The sequence below is a fragment of the Scatophagus argus genome, chromosome 8 (assembly GCF_020382885.2).
Source record: "Scatophagus argus isolate fScaArg1 chromosome 8, fScaArg1.pri, whole genome shotgun sequence".
Lineage (NCBI taxonomy): Eukaryota > Metazoa > Chordata > Actinopteri > Scatophagidae > Scatophagus > Scatophagus argus.
Window position 1 is genome coordinate 8,362,722 of NC_058500.1, and position 27,975 is coordinate 8,390,696.

The 27,975-nt window shown below is 40.4% G+C and overlaps 1 protein-coding gene across 1 annotated transcript; it reads right to left on the minus strand.

Moving 5' to 3' along the window:
• Positions 1 to 2,503: 2,503 nt before the first annotated feature.
• nup210 (nucleoporin 210) lies at positions 2,504 to 27,028 on the minus strand. Its single transcript, XM_046396948.1, has 40 exons — positions 26,385 to 27,028; positions 25,899 to 26,038; positions 24,746 to 24,877; positions 23,885 to 23,981; positions 23,627 to 23,777; positions 23,202 to 23,334; positions 22,829 to 22,987; positions 22,488 to 22,556; positions 22,288 to 22,394; positions 21,645 to 21,785; positions 21,369 to 21,506; positions 21,023 to 21,178; positions 20,264 to 20,462; positions 19,707 to 19,852; positions 18,565 to 18,783; positions 18,137 to 18,310; positions 17,604 to 17,796; positions 17,372 to 17,478; positions 16,815 to 16,919; positions 16,166 to 16,267; positions 15,872 to 16,000; positions 15,549 to 15,676; positions 15,325 to 15,460; positions 15,176 to 15,238; positions 14,493 to 14,672; positions 14,326 to 14,406; positions 14,011 to 14,142; positions 13,589 to 13,747; positions 12,488 to 12,579; positions 12,173 to 12,347; positions 11,290 to 11,465; positions 9,621 to 9,841; positions 9,092 to 9,228; positions 8,226 to 8,340; positions 7,402 to 7,548; positions 6,381 to 6,631; positions 6,034 to 6,229; positions 5,078 to 5,197; positions 4,295 to 4,375; positions 2,504 to 3,748 (listed from the first exon to the last, which is right to left on the minus strand). The coding sequence occupies exons 1-40, from the start codon at positions 26,537 to 26,539 to the stop codon at positions 3,645 to 3,647; spliced, it is 5,646 nt and encodes a 1,881-aa protein (XP_046252904.1). The 5' UTR covers positions 26,540 to 27,028; the 3' UTR covers positions 2,504 to 3,644.
• Positions 27,029 to 27,975: the final 947 nt, after the last annotated feature.

The following is a 27,975-nucleotide window of genomic DNA, read 5'->3' on the forward strand; positions in this document are numbered from 1 at the left end:
CAGCAGAGTGGAAAACTTTTTTTTTTCCTTTGGAGAATGCTAAATAGTCTCTGCTGAGCCCTACAACCATATGTAGGACTCAGCAGAGTATATGTGTGTTTGTGTGATGGATATGAGTTGGCACACAGAATGGAACATTGTATGCAATAAAGCAATTTACTCAGTTTTCTGATATCGATATAATACATAATTAAAGTCATAAATACCAAAACCAAATGGCTTAGGGAGTTTGCTCAGTGCTGCTCCTGCAGCAAATCAAAACAGCAAGAACATAGAGGGAGCTTGATTAGGCTTGCACTGATGTTTGTGTCATTTTTTTTACGTGAATTCTGCAAAATAAGCTTAAGTGCTTCTCTCTTCATGCTGCCTCTTTGTTTTTGATGAAACACTTAAGCTTACATAACCAAGAAAAATGCTTAAATGCTACTAAATCCAGTTCAAATAAGGTACAAATGAGAGAAAGAGGCCACTTTCCAGGCAGATCTTCACATGCCATCCTATGGGAGTATCCTTACGATTCTTGTCAGGTCTCATTCAGCACTCACCTCATTGATCCCCTCCACTGACAGCGCAGTAAGCCATCTGGAACAGTGGCGGTTTCCCTTCACCCAGGACACAGCAAGATGGTTCTCAGCTCGACAGGCTGACAGGTGGGGTTTATGCAACCTGCGTGCCTTAATGGATAGAATAAATTGAGTGTCATTTTAACTTAACATGGCTGACTGCCTTAATGAGCTATAGATATACCGCACGGTCACATCTAAAAACCCACATGCCACTATCATTTGATAGTGAGTAATTTAAAAACGGTCATTTCCACTTTCGAATTTCCTCACATTTTAACTGGAGCGGACAGTAAATCAAAACTAGTGCTCTGCTTCTGTGTTGCAACAGTCGCTGAAGTGGATAGCCAATCACTTGGTGGGTTTCTTTGCACAGCACAACATACCAGTTAACACGTTTTCTTTTCCTGGGGCAAAAACACGTCTTAAGAAGACCCTTGAGCCCATGCTTTGGCCATAGCCTGAGCCACACGGCTGGTCTTCCCGAGCGTCCTCATAAGCACCTCTCAGGCATGAGTGGAGGTTCTGTCTGCCTAACAACCCCTCCGAGACATAAGGAGCCTGTGGGAAATAATGCAAAGACAGTAGCTGGCGCTGTATATGATCTATTATGGATTATTTTCAGCAGCACTGATTTACGTGTTTGTGAACATAATTCTCACAGACCCCTGTGATTAGCCTTTAGTGACAGTAACACAAAGGTACGTTGGAGTTTCTTCTTCATAATTTTTCCTTCTTCTTCATTCTAAATTAAATATCCATACATTTTTGACTTTTGGTCAGACAATTTCAACAATTTGATCTTGTCACCTTGGGTCCTTTTTGGACATTTCATAGACTACACGTGTAATTCATCTGCAAAATAATCCGCACATAAGTGTTATTGCAGCCCAAAGTAATACAGACAATAGAATCACTAAAAAGTGTAAATGCTTTAACGATTAATTATTCCATGAAAGTGCAAACAGTCAGATGGTTGCAGCCCTCCGGTGCAACACAACTGTTGTTCTGCTGCTTGACAAATAATTCTGTCTCACTCATTCCAGTCTGCCCACCTAATCAAGATTGTGTAGCTGCTGCTGACAATGCGGAGGGCGTACAAATGAGCTGGGTGACTGGGATCCACCACAGCAGTCCAGGACAGTGTGGCCACAGACAGATGGCAGATGTTTGATTAGTGGTTACAGACCTTTACACGTCCTCAGGGAGCCAGAGTGAAAGCCATCCTCCCAATCCCCTCAGTTTGTCTGTTCAGGGTACTGGCTTTGGGGTGAATGCAATTTTAGCCATTACTGATACACAAATCACCAGTTTCTATAGAGCACCTTAACATTTACATACTTATAGTACCCTCCCCTGCATTAGTAATTGTATTGTGTTTGTTTGTGCTGCAAGTCAGTATGTCTGCTAAAGTAATCCTGTTAAAACTATGATCACCTTGACTGAGGAGTTCAATGCCAACGTGAATAAAAATGTGAAATAACTGGAGTGTAAGACAATGAAAGAACCAAACTGTGAAATACAAGAAACGTGGATGAACATTTATAATATTGATTAGGATAAGGCAGACTAGATGTCAACGAAACATAATGGAGAGGAAAGCAAAATGTATGAGAGCAGATAAATGAAACAGCATTGGTGCAGAAAATGACCTCACGGAGATGTTAGTGTAGATTGCAGGCTGAGTGGCAGAATCAGTGTTGCAGGTGGAGGAAAAGCTACAATATTTAGTTCAGACTTGATCTGCATGTGTATTTCTAATCATTCTAAGAGGAAAAGACGCTTTCTGTCCGACTGTTCATCTGTTTCTGCACGTGTACCAAGATGCTTGCTATTCATCTGTTAAATGTCATGTTGTGAATTTAAATGTCAAATTTTCGGTGCAATTTATGTATTTGATGAAAAAAAAATAATAATGAAAAAAATGACAAAGCCAATGCTAAGTGCGAGAAGTAAAAATTTTAATTAGCAAAGGCAAGCGCATATTCACACAAGCAAACAAACTCGTGGTTTTTATTATGTGCTGAAAGCTGTTTAGATACGACTGTAAGGCATGACTGAATCTTAAATGAAAGAACAACACTGAAACCATCTGATCATCATACACACACCTCTTACAGAACTGAATTTCACTAGCTAACATAAATATGATTCCTTGTCAACAATTTTTTTTTTCTCAAATACAAAAATATCTCATTTAAAACAATGTCCCAGCAATTCCACAGTGCTACAGTAATCTCTTCCTGGAAATGTGGTCAGGAGCAAACAGACAGAAAACATTACGATTTTCAGAAATGAGAACAGGTCACATTTGATAGCTTTTTGCTTCGAAGCCACGCTGGGACGAAAAAAAAAAACTGAATGACGGTTGACATTCCTTAACGGTTTCACATTTAGGAATTAGACAGTTGAATTATGAATTATGGCTCAAAAACTCAGTGGTGTTAAATAATGGAAAAGTTACATTTTCCCAAAATGCCCCAAAACAGAAATAAATGAACGTTTTCGCAGTCAGGATTATGCACATTTGAAGGGTTCTTCACGAGCGTTTTCAGTGGACAGCATTTTCACAAAAAGGCTACAAACGTTTGCTTTTTGTCGTAAAAGAATGAGATTCATCCTGAGTTATTAAATGTCACATGTTAATTATGATAAGTAGCACACAAGAGAAAGGCAAACGAAAAAACAACCTTTAACAATTTAAGCAAAAACTAGGCATCTGGCTTTTTAAGCATTCCTAATAAAAGATGCCAGTTCATAACAGAGTGGTTGTGTATAAAAATGATGTCCTTAGCAAACCACAGGATGACACACTCACACACATATATATAAACTGTTCCCACACACAAAGATATACACACAAAGGACACAGCGCTGTTAATCAATTTGCAGTTCTTAACTGATCTGCTATTCTGTTTGCTTTTAAGCATTTGTACTCACATGTAAAGACAATTGAATGAAACTGAGTGATTTTTGCAGTCACATCCAACATCATTCATACTGAAGGACAGCCGTACATTCAACACTCATTAATGGCCTGTGGTGTTCTTTCGTAGGATAGAGGCCACACAGAGCGCTTCATCAGGACTTGTAGCCTGGAGAATACAGATGTGACCTGGGGCTGCTGTTTGGGTCCATCCTCGGTATTCTGGGCGTGAAGGAATTTGTGTCTGGTGAGATGTAACCTGAAAGAGGTTGAGTAAATAAAGGCAAAGTCAACGTGGAGAGAAAACATTATAACCAAGAGATAAATGGAGCACATCATACATAAAGTTGGTGAAATATGGCAGAATTTAAAAGGAAATACCACTTGGCTTAAAAGTCACTAATGGACAGCCTAGTTTTTACTGTTAACATGTGTAAATCTCCCCCAAACATATTGTAAAAGCCTAGAGTACAAGTATAAATAGTGACATCGAACATCTCATGTGGCAGTTTCATTCACATTAAGATTTGTGAATGAAAAAATGCTTTGTTTTGCAGCTAAATTAGCTATAAATTTATTATATAATATCATAAAATTATCGATGTTGTCGTACTTTCATGTATCTTTTGTAATTAATTCTCAGAGGGACTTTACAGCCTGATGGTATCTCAGATTTAGGGGTCTGAACAAACTTTTCTTTAGACCAAAGCGAAATGCAGCTGACATGACTGACATTTAGTGTTACATCCCTTTGAATGTATGCTAAAGTCTTTGTTTACTTAGTTACACAGGGACATGGTCTCACCTGACGTGGGTGGTGGTGGCGTCCTCTGGGTGAATGCAGGATGATAAGTTTGTCTGCTGGGAGTGAACACATTGTGGAGAACTACAGGGGAGGAAAAACAATTATAAAACACATCATCACATCACATCACAGACTTCTGTTGATGAACACAAACAGAGATTGTCAAGTTATGACAGTACTTCAACTTCTGAAGGAGTCTGTGACATTCCCTCTGTTAGGAAAGACCCAGCAGCCCCATGCAGTGCTGTTTACTTTCACAATATACTGAAAGAAACTAGAGCTTGTGTTCAAATGTTGTAGCTCAATAAGAATGAAAACCATCAAAAAAACAACTGATGAAACTTCTCTGCAAGGCTTACAAGCTGAACCTCCGTGGCCTAGAGGTTGGAGAAGAATGATCGGAAGGTCGCTGATCGATTCCCCCACCGGACAGGCAGGAAAAATTTGAGTGTGGTGGAGAGATAATGCCCCCACCCCCCATTAGCCGGCTGATGTGCCCTTGAGCAAGGCAACTAACCCCCAATATGCTCCCCGGGCGCTTGATACAGCCCACTGCTCCTGTGTTTCACTGCATGTTGCATGTTGCATGTGTTTCAATCAGTGATGGGTTAAATGCAGAGAAGTAATTTCCCAGTTTGGGAAATTAAAAAATAATAATAAAAATATAATAATATAAAAAAAATACATTAAACAAAAATGACAAAACCAAATGGGTATTCAAGTACCTCAAACTACTTCACTTTTACAAGAACAGCATTTCCCTACAGAAATGAGGTGACCCACCGATGATGATGACAGCTGTACCGGCCAGCAGAGCGAACACGGTGAAGAACATCATCTGGTAGGAGTTTATGAATGTGTGCAGGGAGTGGCCCCCCTCCCTGTTAACATCTGGAGCAGCAGCTGCAGAGAGAGTGATGATTGAGACAAAAGGCCCGTCAAAAGCTTCTCAAAATGCTGAGAACATACAATGAGCTAACAAATATTAGCCATGGCACTGAGGGATAGCGATGCTTTCCAAGAGTGGTGGTGAAATTTAAAATCTGAATGAAATGATGGTTTCTGAGAATCTGCCTTATTCTACAGATGAACAATACACACTGGGCTTTGCTTGCAGTTAAATTAAACACAGAAGAATAGCTACAGTCTGAAGCTATGAAAATCAAGAAGTTCCCTTTTTTACATATTTGATGATCACTTTAGGATACTTTTCATTTAAAATTCAAACCACTGCACCAACAAAATTTTAATATTTGATCTATAATCATGTGTTCAGAGTTAAGGACGACTTGAGGTCCAGCAGGGACGTTCCTGAAATGTCCAATACATGTTCTGTTGTCTTCAGTATGTTGGGCTGCTGTTGTAATCTTTGGCAATGCCAAAAACTAGAGAGCAATGCTGAATGCACAGTCATGACAAGAAACAATGTGAGAAGTCCTGTTGAGGCAGAATTTGGAATTTCACCATGGATGGAACATTTTAGGAATAAAGGTATATAGGTAGGTATAATAAAGGCTATAGTGCTGACTGTAAAGACTGGATCAATGTTCATTCTAGAAGTATTTTAGGATTAGCTAAATTGAAATTAATTCGAACAAATTACATGCTGGTTTGAATTTGTTCAAACTTGATTTTTTTTGTTGTTTTTTGAAGAGGTGACAGCCTTACTATCTTTTGCTTAGTCCTTACACATAAAGTTCACTGAACGCAACATGACTTGCACTGAAACGATAGCTGACCTTGCACGGCAGCACTGTGATCAGCCACGTGAATCAAAGTGACAGGGATGACGAGAGTCTGCGCGCAGGAAGTGCTGCTTATGGAAACAGAAGCAGAGACTGCAGCCTGAGGGTCCACAGCGCTGATGGTGTACTTTGAGAAGCCATGTTGTGCCTCCTTCTCCTGGACAGCAATGCTGGGAGAAGTAGACACCACCTAAAAACAGATAAGTTAACACAACAAGTTACATACATATATTTACTTTGTTCTTAAAGGGAAATTTATTTAAACAAGTGTCACACTAATGTTTAACAATGGGACATTTCATCAGAGGCTTTAGAAATGTAGAAATGATGTTTTGACTGACCTCCAGATTGGACAGGGCCACAGCTGGGCCGTAGACAGTGAGCTCAGCTGATGGGTGCAGGTTTGAGAGCAGCAACTCAGTCTGGTCAGAGTAGAGTCCTGGCTCTATGGGCAGAACGGCACCGACTTGCTCCCCAGAGAAGTCACTGCCCTCCAGGACTGCCTTCACCAGCAGGTTGGTCATGGACTTGCTGAGCACACGGGTCTGTTGGTCAGTCATTGGCTGCAAGGTCATGGAACATGTGTAGAGACCTGGGACAAGAATTCACAGAGGTAAAAATTATGATTCAAGATAAATTATTGACGAGGACATTTGGGACAAGAAATATGTCTATGTATGGATGTCATAGTGTGTGAATACATGCATAAAAGCAATATATGTTCTCACTCCGTTCTAATGCCAAAATTTACAAGGATGGATGCTCCCATTAGCACCTCAGTGGAATTCAGCTGAGTGCTTACAGGCTTGTACACACACACAGTGGATCCCCTCAGAGATAAGTCAACATGTGGGGTGAAATCCCAAACCCCAAACACAATTAGACCAGCAGTAAGCAACAGGGGCTCTCTGCAGTTCAATGCATCACCCGGACACCCCTGATAGTCCCTGCTAAATTTATTCCAAGAGCAATGCAGGTATTGATTATGCTCTTGTAAACAGTATTTTCCCCACTAGTGATGTAGAGCAAAAGCATAAACAGTGTGAATAGGTTCGGTTTAAAGGAAATTTTATTTTGGAGATTCATAAAACTTCTACAAAGGTAGAAATGTATGTAACTGTCTACGTTAGGACAGACAGTTACAAGATGTTAAGAGGTAGTCTTCCACAGGTAATCTAAAAAGGTACAATCTCTGATTTAAATGTAAAAGCAAGGATAGCCTCGACACCAAAAGTCTGAAAACAAAATCTGCACATAATGAAATCACTCAACACTGTCTCAAAGCCTAAATACAAAAAAAAAACGACTCTGCTTTTTTCCATCATGACTGAGACCTCTGGTCTGAATTTAGACAAGCCTTACCAATGCTGGAGTCAAAACTGGTGTGTGTTTTGAAGACATCATTAGCAGAGAAGTCAATAGCATCACTGGTGAAGCTGAGATGGCAGCTGACGGAGGTTTCTGGCTGCAGCTGAGAAATAACTTCAGCCTGAGCATAGGAACAGGTTCCTGCAGGGCAGAGTACACTGGCATAAGATGCAGGAAAGATACAACACTTTTGCGCTTCATTACACACAAATATAAACAAATATTAATCACTCCAACTTAAGTGTTTAGCTTTTCTGTCGTGCGGTTATAAATAAGAACAGGGATTTGCGCAAAAGTTTGACATTTGGGGAAATAAGGTTATTCACTTTGCAGAGGAGATCGATGTCCCTCTTATAGCTGGCTCTTAAATGTGAAACTAAAGCCAGCAGTAGTCTTAGTAGTATAGCACAAGCAAGTCTGGAAACAGGAGGAAATATCTAGCCTAACTCTGTCCGAAGGCAGAAAAAAAAATCCTCCTTACCAGCATATAATGAACCAGCAGACACAAAAAAAAAAATACAGGCTGTGGTTAAAAAGCAAATTGTCAGTTTTACACTTCAGCTTTTGTACAGATTAAACAAACAAGATACCGAAGGTTAAACAATGAGTTTTAGAGGAACTGATAGGTGGGTTTTACCACCGTTGGACAGAGCCAGCTTAGCTAGTTTGTCCTGTTTAAAATAGCAGAATGCTGGCTGTAGCTTCCTGTTCACCACACAAATGTAAGAGCGTAAGAGTGATATCTTTTTCTCATCCAGTTCATCCAGTTGCACTATTCCTTTAATTAACGCTTCACAAAAACCAAGTCGGTTGAGTACCGATGAGGTTGGTTCCACTCTCTCTGGTGGTGAGCAGGACCTTCGTTTCCTTGCCGCTCCTGACGGATGTAGCCTGTGACACAACTGCAGTCCTTCTGCTTGGTTCTACTACTACCTACAGAACCATAAGGAGAGGGGAAAAAAACAACCAATTAACACCAAGAAAAAATAGGTATATAATTTACATTCACAACTAACTGTTTACATCAATCACCCCAGGCTGTCAACGACAGAAAACTTATTAATGCGTAACTGAGAGTTTAATGTAACAAGGCTTCTAACTCTAGCAACGCTTTTTCTCACATTGACCAAAAAAAAAATTCAGTTCATTTCATTAGAATACCTGTGAGCGCTGTTCTGTTTAAGATAAAATACCCCAGATGAAATCTCATCAATTCTTGTTCTCTTAATAGGAACTATTCATATAGAACTGGAGGTTATATTCCGCTCACGAGCAGGAAGGATGGAGCGCGGCAACGTTTTGAGGCAAGGGCCAATTAATCCTTTAAACACTCCATTCATGTATGAAAATCTCAACAGCGGTAATGTCAGGTAAACACATTAGCTCGTGTGTTACTGAAAGGTGATGATGGATATAGCATACACCTGTTGCACTCTTATTCTCGTTATGATAAACTGCTGAAAGGTTGATATAGAATGATGCACCGACATGGAAAAATCTCTGGGGAAAAGAGAGTGTCGAGAGCAGAAGGAAAGAGACAAGAGAGGTGTGCTGTTTGCATAATTACAACACTCAGAACCTGTTTCTTGTTGCTCATTCATCACAGCCATGACCAAAAGGGAAACAATATATACCAGGGTACGTGCAGCTGTCAGTGAAGCATTGCAGCTAAGTGATAACATACCTCCGTGTACGTTTTCAAAACACCACGTATCTCGTAGTACACAGTAGCAGTCCCAGAGTCTCTTGCTACTGCTGCGCCACTTTTAGGGTCCACCTGCAGAACGCCATCAGCCGAGGAGCTCCAAGTACCAAGACCGCCTGCAGAAACGGGAAGATAATGTCAGGCTTTAAATATATATACATTTTTTCCCCAAACTAAACTGGTTTTAAATGGGCAAGGTAAAGATATAAGTATCTCCTCAGCTAAGAGAAGAACTTTAATTTAGAGGAATTTAAGATAATTAGGTACTTTATCCTTAAAGAACATTCAATAAAACGCAGAGTGAGAAAGATGCTTCAGATAAAAGTGAACCACATAAAGATTGTGTAAGAGCACAAAGGCAGACATATATCACAGTGCAAGATCTGCAGCCAACAATCTGTTGGTCTTTTAAATGTTTTTTTCATTTAATCTCTGTGTCTGATCACTTACACTTATACACAATAAAGTAAGTGTGTCAGTTAAAGATTAACATGTGGCTCTCTCTCACCATCTGGGCTGGTTAACTGAGCAGTGAAACAGACCACATCCCCCACCACCAGTTTCTGGGCCTCTTGAGGGTGGATGGCACGTTCAACGGGTATCGGAACGTAGTCCGCCACACCCACGTTTCCACTGTCCCACACGGCAAGGAGAGTGAGGCCCACATTGATGGTCCTCACTGTCAGAGTGTGGTTACCAGGCCCGATCCCCACGTGCACCAGGTCATCTCTGCAGTAGGTACAGATTGAATTACGGATTAATGACTAATCACAGCTAAAATCAACTTCTAAGTGCTGCTAACAAACACCAGAATCTGTTTGTCAGTCTTGTTCTAGGATTTAATTTTATACAGAGGCTGAAAAAATACGTAAAATCTCCACTGAAGTACACAAATTTTTACAAACAAATGACACAAAATTATCCTAACAGAAATAAATCTATCCCTCCACTGCTGCTCAGCATAAAAGCACTCAAGGCTACCTCACATGCTCTCGTTTGACCCTCTATTCATTCCCTTATATACGACCCCTGTAATCCTGTCACTGATGACCCTCATTCATTCCCACACAATTTATCTACTGTTGCAGTGAAAGGATTTGCAAACATAAATGACATTGTCTTTGTTACCAAGAGACTTTGCGTCAATACTATTTGACACACCTTTTGTTTTGAAAAACACAATACATCTCATTCTTTTGTTCATTTTATTTCTTACTAGAATAGCTCAAAGTGCCTGTTTTTTGCCTCCATCCCCAAAGCAGAGGATACCAGTAAAATCCACCTGTCCCCCTTAAGATTCAGTAGGATCTAATCCAGGCCAGCCCCCTTAGTCCCAACTATCATTCCTTCCCCACTCTGATTTTGATACTTTTTCGGAAAATCGTCCGTCAGCACTTAGAGAACAAGGTAATAGAATCAATTTATTGTGCCGTCAGATGAAGGAGTCCCACATTTGGAGAGCAGCAGTGCTCCTCCCTGCCCAACACCATTAATTTAGCTCACTCAGTCAGGTGGAAACAACTCCATCTGAAATGAGGTTGAGGGAACGACCCTGTAAATTAATGTTGTGAACTCCACACGCAGCCTGCCACTACACTACATGACCTGTACTATTCTGGCTTTACTGTAAAGATATTACTGCACTCTGAACAAAGAGGAGTGGTATATTGTTAGGTTTATGAATGTATCTTGTGCATATCTATACACCATGTCAAATAAACAAATAAATAAATATAAAAACATTTCTGGTCTCCACAATGAACCAGTGTAGAGAGCAATGATGGCTAAACGCAATCCAAATGAATAAATTCAGCCGCTGCAGGGTGAGTAGTTTGTGAGTTGACATGACTTGTCTGGCAGTATTTGAAATACAGGGAGACATTAGGTCACACAAGGCTGTGCGAGGTTGCACGAATGGACCACTCAAGTCAGGCCTTGGCGCTGTCTCTCTCCATCTCTATATATATAGCCCAGAACAGCAGGATAATAGGTTTTCAACCTTGGGGCACTAAGCAAACTGCAAGAAATATCCTCCTGCCTTGTCTGCCTGTCAAAAAGTCATGTTTCACTCACACTGTGTGCTACACTGTTTACAAATGCAAGAATTATGTCAGCAAATGACAGCAACACCTGAAATATAATGTGTTAAAGAATCTACAGACCGTGCGGTGACAGACCTGTTTGTGGAAAATGTAAGGTGGGAATTTGAGCTGTGGAGGGCCTCCCCAGTGCTGGCATGAAAGTGGACAGTGAAGGTGAGCACTATGCCGAGTGGGAAGGCTTTTAGGTCCTCTCTGGTGTGTGTGTAGAGCACCGGACTGGTACTGAAGCGCACATAGGACACAGGCACTACCTGAGGAATGAAGAGAAGAACGAGTGTTGCATTCACTAACTGCAGGTACAATTTTTACTGTTATTTCAAGGGTTCATGAGCGGAGTTACAAAATGACTCAGCCGATACTAGTATTTTAGTATAGTAGTACAGTATCATAGCTTCAGAATTACCTTTTCTTTTTTTCATATTTGAACATCAACGCTATATACAAGTCTATGACATCAGTATATCGCTTATGAGCTTTTGCTAGGGCCTAACAAATGGAAAAACAGTAGTTTTAAGATTAACAATTTCTTTCTTGTTCATTTTTTAAATTGAAAAATCTAAACATTTTACTGTGGATTTGAGGGCAAAATGCAAACAGAAAATGGAAAAGTAACTTCATTTTTCTTTGTAAGTATCCTAGCCATGGTTTTTCCATACAAAACCAAACTGAAAGACAAACACTGCCGAGATGTGCAGTAGCAGAGCAGCGTCACCCATATTAAGACAAGCTGCTTGAGCTAACAAACATCTGCCCTTCTGGAACGCACCAGTTTTTAGCTCCACCATGCATATCATCATAATTTCTAATTACTTTTTAATTGAACTGGGTCATTTGAAATTTGTAATAACAATAGTTTCATCACACTGACATAAATTATCTTAGAACAACAAGAGGTCACTGCGACACTGTCACCTCCTGTAATGTCAAACATTTTTCATGCAGCGGCTCTCGAACTGACCTTCACAGCAAGGATGAGAGTTTGATTGACACCAAAGGTCTCTTGCGAAGTGATCAGCAGAGAGGAGGTGCCAGTGAGAGAGCCAGAGAAGACAAAGCCCTTATCATCTACTTGAGCTATAACAACCTGGTCAGGGGAATCCAGCATCCGGTAAGACAGCGCACTCACACCATCTCTATTCGACAGAGAAACAGGAACACATCGAGCTCACCTGACTTCTGTATACATTTCTGTCATTTTGCATCAGTGTTGGAGGACATGTTTGTCTATGCACAAGCTTTCAAAACGTACACAAACCACTGTACAGCTACTTACCTGTTAGTCTGGAGTTTGAGAGCTGAGTTTGGAGCCATCAGTAACTCCTCAGCCTTTACTTCAGGATTAAGCATGTGCAGCTTGTCATAGACCTTGATCAAAGAAGCATGTTGAAAGTCCAATTATTCAAGGGCTTTAATCATTCTTTGATGTTTTGGCACAAGTGACATGTCATAGTTTAATGCAGTTTGAGCCCAAATGCATTCAACTCCAACTAATCTGCAGTCTTATCACTTCACAAAGTTAACAACCTTAGATATCCCAAAGCTCAGCAACTTCAGTGCTCTGCTGCCTTAAATGCCATCTTTCTTTATTATACAGAAGCAGCAGAGGAGGGACACGGCCATAATAAGCAAAGTAGCCCATAAGGGCCCTATCCACCAGAGTGCAGTTTCTGCATAAGTTGTTTTCTATGGGCACTAAGCGTTTTGTGTGCTGCTAATGCGCCCCAGGGTGCCTCAAGTTTTAGATGTTCTGAGCGTCTTTGGAAAAGCACTCTGACCTCCTGAAGTTGACAAAAACTTCAGTTCACGACAGAAAAGCAGTCAGTGTCATGTGCGATTTTTTTCCTCCCCTCATTACCCAATCAGATGAACTGACAGGTAGGCCTTCTGTGGTGGCGAAGATAAAATTTACAGCTGCTGGGAAGCAACAGTCTTGGAGGAGAAACTAGTGCTGGCTTATACTGGATACCTGGAGCTATTTCACTTTACCAACAGTAATTACCACGAACTGAACAAGAAACAGCAGGCAGAGATAAATAATGCAGTTCTTGAGATTTTGGGTAACGATTAAAAAAAACAAAACAAAAAACATACCGATCAGACAGAGCTGCATTATTTATTGTTGATTAATTTTCTATATTACTTTACTTTGTTTATCTGTTGTACCTGACTGGAAGCTTTGTTTTTAACTGGTTGTTAAGCACCTTGGGAATCTGCTTCTTAAAGGGTGTAAATCAAGTTATTATTATTATCTTTATTATTATTATTTATAAAGTAAATACACATACAGTATTTATAATACTGCTGCCAGGACACACAGCATTGTTTTTTTTGCCGATAAATCCCCAGGAAGAGAGCTGCAGCCATAGTGATGTACCTGGATCTGAATCTCATCTGTGAGCTCCTGCAGATTCCCCACGAGCTGCCCGGCATCTGGGTCAGTGACTCTGAGCACCACCTTCAGCCCTGTCCGTCCTCTCGTTCTTCCGGTCACCCTCATGCCAAAGTTGTGCTCTGACTGTAGCTCCAAATTAGCCTGAAGAGACAGGCATCATCATGACAATTGCAAAAATAGCAACAGCAAATCAAATAAAAATGCAACAGCAGTGATGAGGAGGTAGGAATGAAGCAGAGACAAGGTGCTGGCAGGTGCTCTTTTTTTTCTGTAATGCATGGACGTGTCTTGAGTGAATAATTAAAAGATAAAAGGGACAACAGGCCCCAGACCTAGGAACGATTCTGTGGCAGAAACTGCATGTTAAGTGAAATGAAAGAGCAAAAATTTTGACTGGAGAGTACCTCAGTGTGTCTTGGCTGAACATCCAGAACGTCTCTCTTAGTGGTGTACCAGTGGAAGGTGAGGGACGGTGAAGCATTGCCGAAAGAAAAGGGTGTTTGACTGTTGGTCAGACCCATTACATATACGGGCATCTAGAGAAAGAAAGGAGATGGATGAAGGCAAATCAACGTGTACAGTATCACCAACTAAGAGTATTACATTAATTTTTTCCCAGTTAATCACAGTGGCACTGTAAGCAGTTATGCTTAGATATTGGGTGATGGGTTTATCCAATAAGCATAATGGATACATTTATGATAATAAAATAATCATACCTGTGCTCCTGTCTTCATTCTTGTGATAGGTGCTCTGATTCGAATGGCCGTCAATCGCACAACCTCAACTTCTACTTGATCCTGAGGACACAAGAACGAGCTTTTCAACAGAAAAATCTAAGTGAGCCATGCACTAGTCCACTTCATGTATAAATTTATATATTTACCTGAGAAATAACAACTAGCTTTCCAGTCTCGGCATCAACAGCTTGGACCAATCCAGTCACTGTGACATTACCAATGGTGACCCCCCTGACATGGCCCATGCCATTCACAGAAGCTATTTTCTCATTGGAAATAGAGAACAGGATATTGGACTGAGGCTGAGGGCCACCCTCAGATGTGATCTATAAATGACACCAGATATGAAAAGGGGAGAGGCAGTGTCAAAGAGAGAAACAGGAAAAGAAGAAGAAGAAGAAAAAAAAACACTCTTAAATGTCTGATCTTCAAAATGCTGACAGTTTAGTCAACAGATTTCATCAACGCCAGGCCTGATGATAATTTGCTGAAAGCTATTATCCTTTAGGTATAAAAATGCTCACAATTAGAAAAATGAAGATCCAACACAAATAATGTGCAGTGCATGTGTAAGTTTAATGTTAAGCAATTAGGAGGCCTTTTGGATGAATGGTAAATGCTTTCTAATTAAAGCATGAGCTGAGGCAAATGAAAGGCGAGCAGGATGTTTAAACCAAGAGCAATTACGCCAACATCATCTTCCAGAGCAGTCCTGGCAGAGAGCTCTTTTGCAAGATAAACTGAGGACCAGATGAACTCGTTTGGCAAGATAAAGTGAAGCCAGCTGTTTCCTGACAAATCTTAAGCATCAATATTATACTGTACATACCTGCATCATTGCTCCAATTAACAGTGTCATTTTCCTTGGGATGAGTTTGAACGGTGGAAATACCTTGAAGTAAAGAAAAAAAAATGTTAAAACATGTAACAAGAACCCAAATTTAGAGTGGCATATTAGAAATTCACACAAAATTATACCTCAATTTGCTGGGGTGCAGATGTAATTTTTCTACCATCTTTATCCACAACAACAGCTGACACAGTGGTCTGACCAATAGAAACACCTTTCACCAGGAAAACAGCAGTATCATTTTCTGTGAACTCCCCTAATGGTCTGCCAAGAAAAAAAAAAGCATTTACAAATTTATATGAAGCCTTGCAAGTTTGTACATCCTCAAGTTTAACAATAACTTGCTGCTTACTTCAGAGCAACTATAGCTGAAGCTGCTGTAAGTTTGAGGTGCATGAATTGGAAATTGATGGCTGGGAAGGGCTTCTTATTAGAATCCAAGACTCTGACATAAGCTCTCACAGATTTGCCAATCTCCACCTGTAATACAGATGAATGACATACATCATTAGGCAAATAATCATTTTGGCTCACAGGCAGGATACATAAGCAACCATAAGCAGTGCATGGACTTCAATGAGGCATTTAAGGAATGTGTGTTACTGAAAACAAGGATCATCTAGTCAAGCAGTATCTGGGCCCTCCAAGATGGGGATTATGGGGCAGGAAACTGACCTTGTCAACCACGCGCACATAAACCTCCAGGATGTCAGAAACGTGTACTGTGGCCGTGGCAGGTGCTTGAAATGCCAGACAAAGGTCGTGAACCATCACCTTTACCTCCCCCGGGTGAACGGGAGAAACCTGTGCACACGCATTAAATTGAAGTGGAAGCTTTCATTGTCAAAATCTCACTTCTCTGCATGAGATTAGGCATTTATGATCAGTCTTAATTTCATAAAAAGTATGCAGTTTGTTCTACAATATTCCTATGAACTAATCCCATCACATACAGATGCTACTTCTTACCTGAACAGTTCTTTGGGCCTCCTGGAATACCACGTCCACTATCCCTTTAACACTGGTATTTACATAAAAATAACCCGAACCTTCTTGCAGGGCCAAGTTCGCCTGCAAAACAGAACACAATTGATGATGATTACATATTATGGGGCAATTCACCAAACAAGCCTAATTCATCATGCTTTTCTGACAGCCAGCTGGCCTTGCATGTGACATCAAAGGAGAACTCTGACCACACTCGCTCTTTAAAATCCTCTTACACAGGTCACTAGGTGCTATTTAACCCCCACACCTGCCCAACACTGCTCCTATATCACACAGGATTAGGAGGGGAAGGCCCACTGAGGGAGGAGAGCACAGCTTATAAGTTTCCTCAGTGTCTTGAGCAATAATTAATAACATTTTCAATCCTTCAGTTGGATCCTTCCTTCCTTCATCATACTTCCAGGTTGATTAAATCAATATCAATGCATGATGAAAAAACAAAAAACCCCCCCAAAAAATAACATCCTTTTTGATTAAATATCATATCATAAATATCATAATCATATCATAGTACAACAAGCCATGAACAGAAAGTTTGTCTGACAGCATTCACAATTGTAAGAGATAAGTACTGATGTGTTTGTGAGGCACTAATCAGTCTATTCCTTACCCGCACATCTGGGTGGTTGTATATGGTCACTATATCAGGAGAAATCTTCACATCTTCAACCAACAGGAGCTCCAGAGTGGCTGAAACAGGGATCAGGGGATCATACTGTCCACAGAAAAGTTAAAACAGAATTGGGGTAATGGTTACAAATATAAATACTACACCAACATACAATGTGGAATATTATTCCCAATTATAAAGACAAAAGTCAGTCTATAAATAAAAAGTAAGGTGAAGTGGGAACAGATCAAAATTAGAATATAAGAGGCGTTATTGTCATATCTAGGTGCAATTTTTAAAAAAATACAGTCTCAGTAAAAACAGTATAACCTGCATACATGAATTTATTTAAATGGACAATATTTTCTTCATTTGATCAAAAAAAAAAAAAAAAAAGACAACCTCACTTGAAAAAGATTCGACTGGGAACAAAATGTTCACAAAGCAGAACTAAATTATACTGATAATTTGAATAATGTTAAGCTGCTTCTGCTTTTCAAGAGGAAGCAAATAGCTTTCTGACATGACATAGTGATGGAGCCATTGTATTCACTTACTGGACTGGGAACTTGTGCAGCTGCCAGGTGTGAAACCTGGTAACCCAGAGCTGTCACTGTGATGGCAGCAATGCCTGTCTGATGATGGACAAGGACTGCCCGGCGTCCTGCCACAGATAACAAAAACAAATTGTAATAGGCAAGTAAGATTTCCATCTAGAGTCATAGAAATGCACTAGTAATAGTAAGTAGAAGTTGAAAACACAGGAAAACACAAGACACAGTGTTTTACCGTGAAGTTTCATCTGTTTGTTGGCGTCCTTGAACAGCAGCAGCTCCATAGGCATAGTAGGTTCAATGCTGGCCACAGGCACCCTGCTCGATTCCCACAAGACGCTCAGCGAACTGAAGTTGTCAAACTTCCTTCCTTGTTGATCAAAAGCGGCCAAGTCCAAAATTGGGTTGCGGTAATTTGAAACAGGTACCTAGAAAAAGGTAATTAATTTTGAAACATTATGACTCAGCTATGGAAAAATAATACTCAGAGGTACTCTTAAATCATTTAAAGGAAAAATAATCTGTTTATATTTTTTAAAGTCTGCTGTCAGTGCCTTCAAATGGCAGATTGTCTGCAGTCTCTTGTTAGAACAAAACTGGCAGTCTCCTTTCAGAACAAAATGATATAAAAAGAATTTTACAAATACCGAAATGGCATTTCTTCAAGAAGAAGGGCAAGTAATCAGTTTAACATGCAAGTTTAAATGTATGCAGCTAAACACAGCGAAGAAAAGTTTGTTGAGCCTTGTGAAGGGACCACATACGTACCACTTGTTTGTTCTGCTGCAGCAGTGGGCAGGTGAGGTCCAGCTGTGGGCTGCTATACACCGGAACCAGGGTGAGGCGAGAAGGTGGGGCACATACAAACTTGACCACTGTCAGCTCCAGAGCAGGGTACGGATTGGTCACACTGGCCTCATTCCCCACCATCACCTCCAGCACCTGAAGAATTACATCATGTCGACACAGTTAAAAGCTGATGACTAAACACAGCAGCTGCATTTCACAGCACTACATGGAGGACACTCATAAACAGTGGTAATGTGAATATCTGCAGGTAGATTATAAAGCTAGGAAGTCAAGCTATTGTATTTATTCCCAAAGAAGAAAAAAAACATTAGGAAATCTAACTACACAATGCCGTGGTTGGCAGTTTTAATGACATATAGAAACAATATGTTTTCAGTAGATCCCACCTGCTCTCCCAGGGCCCTGCAGGTTGCTCTGACCCAGAGCTGATTGTAGTTGTGAGATGAGGGACTGGTCAGAGTAAGGCTCACACTGGCTTCATCCTCAGCTCTGAAGTTGCAGAAGAACTTTGAGGGCTCTAAAACCCAAGGTCGTGGCCCACCTTCAAACAGCATGTCTTTAGATGATCCCAGAGTCACCACTGCCACCGATACAGGGTCGATCGCCTGTCAGTCAACATTATTTTTATCATTAAGTGTTCAAGTTCATACAGTTACAGCGAAACAGATCTTAAAAAAAAAAAGTTAGTTAAAAAAGTTAACAGATCATAGATAGTAAACCAAAATCTAATACAAACAGGGATCTTAATAAAAAAAATGAAGTAGGGAAATGTTGAGCAAACGTTTCATAGTAAAGAAGCTAAAATTAGGTCAAACTTTTGCTGCCAGTGCAAAACAAGTGAAGAAATATTACAAAAACATCTGCAATATTTTGAAGATTACTCCTCAAAAAACAAAATACAGCCTCAACAGTGCATCAAACAGCATGTTACTGTATATGCTAGAAAATCACATCTATCTGTGGTTTATGAGTGACAAAATGTTCTGTGATGGAAGATTTGGTCACCACATCACATGTAATGTGTCATACTGTTTAATTTAAGTATTCTAATACAACATTTGAAGCAAATTTCATTCCAGTGCAGTAGTGGAGCACAGATGCAAAGAATAAATCAGTGTAGCAAGTGTATAATGCAAAATTAAAACGCACAGAGCTCAGAAGAAACCGAGGCGGACAGGATTTTAACACTCGCTGATCACTGCATTTCTGCTTTGACTGCAAGGAGAGACTGTGTGTATGAATGTGCATGAGTAGGTTAGTTTCCCTGGAAGACAAAAGCTAATTGGTGCTTTGAGATGAAAATAAAAGAAAATCACAGCAAAGACTTCAGGTACTTTTTCTGATTAACACACCATGCAGGAAAATGTTCAAACTATTAAAAAAAACAAACACACAAGTAAAAATTACCCACAAAGAAATTGGCGGTTGGGACATAAATTCTGGCAGCACTGACAAATATCCAATAACAAGGGAAAAATTCTGCCTCAAAGTTTATGATGAACAAGGGACTTAGAAGCGTGAAACTCACTCTGAGAGGAAGATAGGCAGCAATGGTGATCTTGGCACTAAGGTGAAGGTTGCCATGGGTGTAGCTGACAGTAAGCACAGTGTAACCAGAAGCCAGGGCCTTGGCTTTCACGCCACTGCAGTGGTTGTGGCCGGGAACCAGCCTCTCTGGATCAGGGCAAAGAGGATTGGAGGACAATTTACAAATAATCACAACTGCTCACACAGGTGAACTCATATTTATGTGCCACATAAACCACACCATTTGTTCCAGTCCACTCTTCCAATTACTAATAGCCAACAATAATAATAATAACAGCTTAGAGTGGTGATCAGTCATAACGCACAGCGATTAGCACTAAACAGGGTTAGACCATGAGTAAGTGCCATGACTGAACATCCATTAGTTAGTAAGCTTAACTGAATACTTTTCTACCTGGAGTGAAATCACCCACAAAATGTGATGACAGGAAACCATGAGATGACAGTAAACAGGATAACATGTTCACTTTATTTATTTATTATTTTTTTCAGTTTGTTGGATCACAATATGATCAGGTCAGATCACCCAAGCCTCACCTTCCAGTAGCTGGAAGACGCCATGGTTCTCCTCCTCAACCTGCAGGTCAAACTGGGAGCAGTCACTCAACATGACCCGCTCTTTCTCCACCTCCTCCAGCAGGCCAAAAATCCTGAGGGGCAGATCTAGAACCAAGCCCACTCTTGCCTCCACTGGGCATGGAGCAAAGTCCATGGCCACAGGCTCAACCACATACACCTAAGGGGAAAGAGGGTCAAAGAGGAATAAAAGACTGAGAGTTGGAATGAAATGAAATTTGAGATTGTGTGACATCTTTTCCAACTGAGTCTACATTATACCAACCACAAGAGCACATATAAAGCAGACAAATTTCTCATGTGAAATAAACTGCCTCGGGAGAAAATTACTCATTCATCATATTAAGAAGCTAACTGAGAAAACTGTTTTTATGGCCTTATACACAACTGATAAAAGGTGGTAAAAATTGCCACAAAATGCAATTCTACAGCAAAGAGTTTCAGTGAAAATTAAACTGAAGCTGAACTCCTTGCACCCATCTTTGTGGAGATTACTTAAGTTTAATTTCTACTCTTTTGTTGCAATCTTAATTGTTTATTAGTGGATTTTGTAAAGGATGAGTGACAATGTGGCAATATATTTTATATAACAGCTTTACACAAAATGCAACGGAAAATACTGTATGTTTATCAGGATTATCATTTGTGTCATAACCTCCATATGAATTTTAAACAGGCGGGCTGTTTCACAGTGTGACAGTAATGAAAAGATCAACATACCTTCATCTGGCCAAAGTGTAGTGGGTTGCGAAGATCGTGAGCATAAATTTCGCTGACGCCGATGTCACTGACTGTTGTCATCACTCCCTTCACGGTCACTGTGGCGACAGCTGTATTGGAGGAAGACCAGCTGAAGTTTCCACTCCCTCCTGTCACCTGTCACAAGCAGCAGAGAAAAGAAGTCATCATAATCGCCAGAATGACACCTTCCAGAGTGGCGAAGAGTAATTGCTACAACAGGTCTCGTACAAACGGCGACCTGTGTTCAACACTTCTTCCCAATGACAGAGAAAAGCCATTTAAGCACTAAGTTTGCAAGCATTCTTAAAAAAATAAACACAATTACCTTTATTGTGTACTGATAAGCTCCGACCTTGGGCTGCCATGGAAATGTGAGAATACTGGGACTAAGAACTATAGGGTTATATATTTCTACATCCTGTTCGTTGTGGACTGGGTTGGCAAGTGCATGGACGGTTCCAGTCTGAAACAGAACAGAGGCCACAGGAAATGATCAAAGTCTCTCTACTGAATTAGTAGAAAGGGGCAGAGGGTTAATGTGATAAAGGTTACTTGAGCCAAAATGGAGACTGACAAAGGTCACAGCTGCAATTAAACTCACTTCATCCACAACAGCACTCAGGGTAGCATCAATGAGAGTTAGGCCTTCCTTGAGCGCTTTGACACGATGATATGATCCATTCAGAGAAGACTCCTGGAGCTCAAAGTACTCCGCGGGGAAACCAGTATCAATACGGACATTCTGAAAAATCAAAACAACCCACACACAGATTTTCAAACTAGCGCCTCTGATTTAAAAGTAGCATAACTGAGGTATTTTGTTTAATGCTGTATGTCAAGATTCTGATTTGTTCAGGCTTCAGTGGGGATGATTTTTCTCATTATATTTGCCTGATATAACTCATAGGCTAGCGATGTAAGGCTCAACTGCACTAAACCTCCTCTTTCTAATGTCTCTCGGATGTGGCTTTGGACTGCATCTGATTAAAGATGACACAACTTTTTTCATTTCTCATTACACATCAGCTAGGAACATCCATTGTCAAAATGATCAAGCAAGCAAGTAAAAGAGAGCAAACAAAAAAACTTTGTGTGAATAACAAGCAACTGTTCAGACTGCTTGTATAACTACGGATTTCCATTTCCTGGTTAACATCACATTCTTGAGCAGATAAAGCATTCATACAGACACACAATTTAATTCTGAAAAAATGGACGCAGTTATTTTACTGAAGCATACTTACATCAGAGAGGTAAATTTTTTTGCCAGATTTATCAAATACTTCAATGAGGATATCGTACACTCTGCCTGTTTCGAGAACCCAGCTTTCTCCTGGATGAATTTTAAAAGCTAAACAAATTACAGAGAAAACAGAGGTCAGCTACATCTGAGATTATAAACCACTTCTCATTATGTTTTCAAAGGCAAGAGCAAAAAACAGACCTAAGTAGCCTGGTTCAACCACATACAGAGTGCTGTTGGGCAGGCGAGACACTCCTTGCATTCGAAGGCCTTAGTAGATGGCACTAAGGAAAATTAAGCCAGGCAGACTCACTGACAATGACAGCACTAAAATTACTTGCTTGACCTTTGCTAAATGCACAATATTACTTCTGGTTAGTATTTTAGTATTTATACTAAAATAGTATTTTCGCACACTGTGCTCACAGATAAAAGAGGAGGATAAACAATTCATCTAACAAATTCTCAGATTATATATAATCAGCTGTCATACCATTCTAAAAAGTGATACAGAGTTCAATTATCATTTGTCAGAAGGATACTCTTATGATCCAGTACAACATTGATGTGTCCCAGTTGCACTGCTGTAACTGTGGAGGTGCTTTGATCCAGACTGGCCACAGCAACATCCGAGTTTCCACTGGGGCCAACCACGCTGTTCTGAAGGTGCAGCTCATACTGATCACAAGGCATAGAGAGCTCTGACAAATGCAACACAAGCACAAATTAGCTAAAAGATTGGCATTTTTGTACTACTGATCTGAAATTGCTACCCCAGATGTCAATGACTAAAACACATTTTAAGTCATATTTTAGCTATCGAACTGATGCTTGAACGTTCAGCTTCAGGAACAGGTACAGCAGTTAATGTAAAAATAAAATGGGTTCCACTTTTCACTTCAAACAGAGTCTAACCTGTGATTGTGCCCTGCCTTATCTTCAGGACTTTGTATCGAATGGAAGTTCCCGCCAGCAAGTAGACATCATGCGCAGGACTCAGCATGATGTTCTCTAAAATCAGCAGCCTCACCTCTGCTGCACCCACATCCTGTAGCACAGATGCCATGGTTACAGAACAACAAAGCTTCAGATTCCCGCCTTAAACTAGAAGAAACTGGTTGCAGTGCTCAAAAACAGATGATGATAAGCAAAAAGACATCATTTATAAGGCATGAAGGAGTCATTACTATTATACAGCCATTTGCTATTTTTAAAAATGCATCTCAGGATATGAGCTGCCACACAGGGGGCACAGTTTTACCAGAACTCATTCTTCCCTCCTGAACTCCCTTTTTCTATTGCTAGTTGCTTGTTTCGTGTAAGGAAAAATATCTGCTTACCTTATACAATGGCTCTTGTATTTTGGCTTTCAACTTAGCATGTCCCGTTTTCAGTCCCGACACCAAAATAATATCACCCTGTTTCCCAACACGTTCCATCTCAGATATATATCCAGGGGGTGTGTATGTGGACTCTGAGAACTTAAGTACCCTTTATGAGAGAAAATGGTTTAATGTTTAGGCTGGCACAGGTTGACTATTTAGGCTCCTTTAAATAAAAACAGGTTGGAGTTTGAGTATTAACACAATAACACCTACCGTAATGAATTGTAAGAGTCAGAGAATCCATTCACATCTACATCTTTCACTAAGGTCCAGTCAAACACTAGACCTGCAAGGGTGCTGAAGGTGTTGCCTGCAACACAAAGGAGAAAAAGATTAAGACTCTATTTATATTAAACCCTCTTTATAATCCTATCACATTAAAGGTATACAATATAAGACTATCCTTAAAAAAAACAAAAAAGAGAAACTTTTTTAAGTCACAAGCTCTAAGTCGAAACACGTGGTTACGTGAGGTTTGGTGTGGACCAGAATATTTGCACAGACCTTTCAACTTGCGTTGAGAGGCTGAGGTCACTATACTTGAATGCATAATGGATGCGAAGGCTGAGCACAATTTTCTAAAAGCTCCTAGCAGCCAAATTAGCTAAAACAAAACCAATAGGCATTTCATTACAGGATACTTACTGTCCTGTTGCTATCTACTCCATCCGAGGAATCTAAAATGCACTTTTAAACCAAAGCAAACACAAACAAAGCACCAGGCCCTAGAGCCATCATCAGAAAGAATCAGGCTGTAGCTACAGCTCATTAGACAAAGTGTGTCTGTCCTAAATGAAACCAGTCTAACAGAACAAACAGCCACCTCACAGAAGCAGCCTGGGGGTGGGGGGGTCCCTGTCTAGAGACAATTCAGTCATTACTCCGAGAAGTCTTTAGAGGACCAAATAAAGAGTACGGCAGGGACTTGTTACAGTAGGAGAATTGAGTAATATTATACAATACAAGTACTGATGTAACTTATTCTGCATATTCTTAATGTAATTATCAACAACACCAGCAGCAGCAGCAGGTAATGAGAATCATTTCATGCAGTCATAAACCAGTATGTGTCACCTTCAGAGTCCAGTGCATGAATTTTGAGTGCCAGTGGTGAGTCCTCCAGATGTAGCTCTCTGGTGGTCGACACTATCTGGATCTCATTAATGATGTCAACAATGGCGTCACAACGCAATACCTGTCCTGTAACTGTAAAGAGAAAAGTGGACGAACCCAATGGTACATAATGTACAGTGTTGTGCTTTCACCAAAAAAAGGAAAAGCTCAGAATTAAAACTAACAGCAGTTTAAAAATTCAGAGCAGAATTTCTGAGACAGTAAATAGAAATCTACCTCCTGGCCACAACACATACCTTATCAAATTATGGAAATTACAATGGAGAATGATAGCACCCAAAAGTCCTCTGCTCTTGGTGAAATGTTCTATAGTTATCCAACAAGTCAAATGTTGTGGCTTTTGTGGTCTACTAAAGGGTTGTTGCATGAGTAAAGGATTATATTAGATCATGTAAATGTCAAACAGCTCAGTGATTTAGGCCACATTCGCTGACTGTGATCTTAAATTTGTGGGTGTGTCCATTAAAATGCATGTGTAAGGGCCAATGTGTCCGATTGTCCTGATCACAAAGTCAAAGCACATAACTGCAAGTCATTCATGACTGGCTAAGTTTGCCACAGGCAAAGGATGACATACAGCATTTCATAATAGTGAAGAAGCAAGAAAAAAGTGTTGTGCAAGAGAATGGCAGATGTGTTACTCTGAAGGGAATATGGTACATTTTTTGCTGTATCACCAGCATTTTGAGCTGTGATCAGCTGAATGGCCTACAACACATATTTCAGGGTTTCATTCTTCTGGAGGCTTCTATGCAGGAATTTATTTTTATAAAATATAGCTGCTCATCCCCCTCCATGTAGTACTAACTCATACTTTATATTATAGGGGTGCCATAGACATAAATAGGGCCTGTGCTATGCACAAGCCCTATTCACAGGGACATCTTTCCAAAATTAATGCATGCCTACAGGTCTATTTTTTGTGTTTATGTATTTGTGTATTTCAGTCTTTGCATGTTTGAAAGAATGAAAGAAATATAATTTCCTCTCAAGGTAGTTCTTCTACTTCTTCTTGGTACAAACTGATTTCCTGACTCACACACAGGACTGAATTAGCCACTAAACTGAATTAACACAGCATCCATGCACTTACCAACATCTTCGGCAAGAATGATGCTGGTGAGTCTGGAGGGCTGGGTGGAGAGAGCCTGGAGAACTGCTTTCCGGGAGCAGCCTCTGCTGCTTTCTTCATCCACAGCCTGGATGCTTGCTACCTCTGGTCTGGTGGAAGACCTGGAAAAACATGACCAGAAAAAAAAAAAAAGAGGTGATGTACATAAGCGGAATAGACCACATAACAACGTCGGCCTTGTGTTCGTCACAGAAGGTTTTGAGGAGCTGGAATAACATTTTCATACTTGATGGGGTGGAGTTGCAGCTTTACTGTAAACTTTGATGGATTAAAAAGTGAACACAAGAAAAGCTAATGAAGGCAATTTAGGAATCCATGTAACTTCAAAGGGTTTAGGAGTTTTCTGCCCCCAACCCCCATCCTGCCATGGACGGACTACAGTGTGCTTTGCCTTGAGGTCTCATGCGCCCCATGCAATATGACACTCACAGCATTTTCTTTACTCACCATCTGTAGCAACCTTCAGTAGTTTCCAATGTAAAGTTGATTTTTGTACTTCTAGCAAGCGGTAGCAACACTTTGGGAATATTTAGTTTCGAGGTACAGTTAACGTTAATCACAGTTACTAAAAACACCAACACTGATAACTTGGAGGAAACCATTTCCGCTTCATAAGATCGTAGAGATTTATAGGCAGCGAAACCTGAGGTCGAATGAATGAAAGCCACCAAGCAAACTTCCCATTAAGTTAGCTGCTTGTGCAATAGTTTAGGAGCTGTGGCTCTGAGACAGACAGACGAGAAGGTGAGCTAGCATCGCTGGCCAAGCTATTTCTTAACTTACAAACACACGCTACCGTCCTGCTCAGTTTCAGTTTGTGTCACTTGTTAACGGGCAACAACCACATGATAACAGGTTACAATGTGCCCTAGTGCTCTAATACAGGCTCTTCGCTTTGTTTAACCTCGAAGATACTTCGAAACACACAGCGGCTGTTAATGTGAACCCCCCCGTTTCATATTACTGTATACAGTTAGCAAACGATAGCCTAAAATAAGAGTACATCGTACAAATACCCGCCATTAGTAATAATTACACTTCCAGCGTGCATGCCGGGAGTAGAGTTACGTCATGCGCGAGGCGGGCAGCAGGATGGGTGACGCTGTTTCTTAAGGGAACAGCTTCTTACTTGTTTACTTCAGTTCGATCCACTTTAGTTCAGTTCAATACAATTCAGTTCAGCTCAGTTTAATTCAGTTCAGTTCAGCTCAGCTCAGTTCAGTTCAAATCAATTCAATCATGCAAAAAAGCAGGCAGCATTCAAAGGGTCTCGGACCCTTAGGGGAAAACCCCTTCATGGTGGATGAATTAGACTTGCGTATGTTTTTAAAAGCTGCCTTGCACCAGATGCTGCTTTTGTATTGTTTTATATTAAACTCTAAATTAATCTAAATAACCACACAAAGTGATGAGCTGACTGCCAGTCATCGCTGCATTGCCTCTTTTGAATGCATCCAGAGTTTGGCCGTCTGGATCATCAGAATTCAGTCAATAACATGCAGTGCCTGACTTTTCACCCCTAGGTGTCACTGACAGCTACCTGTATATTGTTTACAGTCAGGACCAGATGACAGCAGTGAGTAGGGGCCAAGGTCTTTATATAATATACAAGTAAATAAGGGAAACAGGGCTCTGTAACCAATGCCATATTTAAATAAAAAAGAATAGTTGAAAAGACTGGAAACGAGCTTCATGGAAGCGTGTTTGAAAGTGTAATCTTGTCAGTGTGTGAACCTAATTTCCCCTTCATTTTCTGTGTGTGAGATAATTTTCTGGCATTAAATTTGGTCCTGAGATAAAACATGAATTGTTAGCAGAATGTTAATTATACAGTCTCCACTCAATCAGCTGCATTATTTGTGATCCATCCTCTCGTCCGCTTTGAAGTTATTACAGAAGTTCTCTTTGTTTGTGCCTCTTGTTTGTGGACTCAGATAGATACACACTTTACGACTGAAGTGTTCTACATGATGCTGCTTCATGCCAAAGGTGACATAGTGTTTGAGCCTGAGTGTATTAGCAGTGACAGCACACCACT

Excerpts from the sequence above, each read along its gene's own strand:
- nup210 (XM_046396948.1), bottom strand. The coding sequence starts at position 26,539 with ATGGTTTCCTCCAAGTTATCAGTGTTGGTGTTTTTAGTAACTGTGATT. Across the intron at positions 9,842-11,289 it reads CTTACATTTTCCACAAACAG|AGATGACCTGGTGCACGTGG; the intron begins GTCTGTCACCGC and ends TACCTACTGCAG. Across the intron at positions 6,230-6,380 it reads TGGCCCTGTCCAATCTGGAG|GTGGTGTCTACTTCTCCCAG; the intron begins GTCAGTCAAAAC and ends ATCTGTTTTTAG.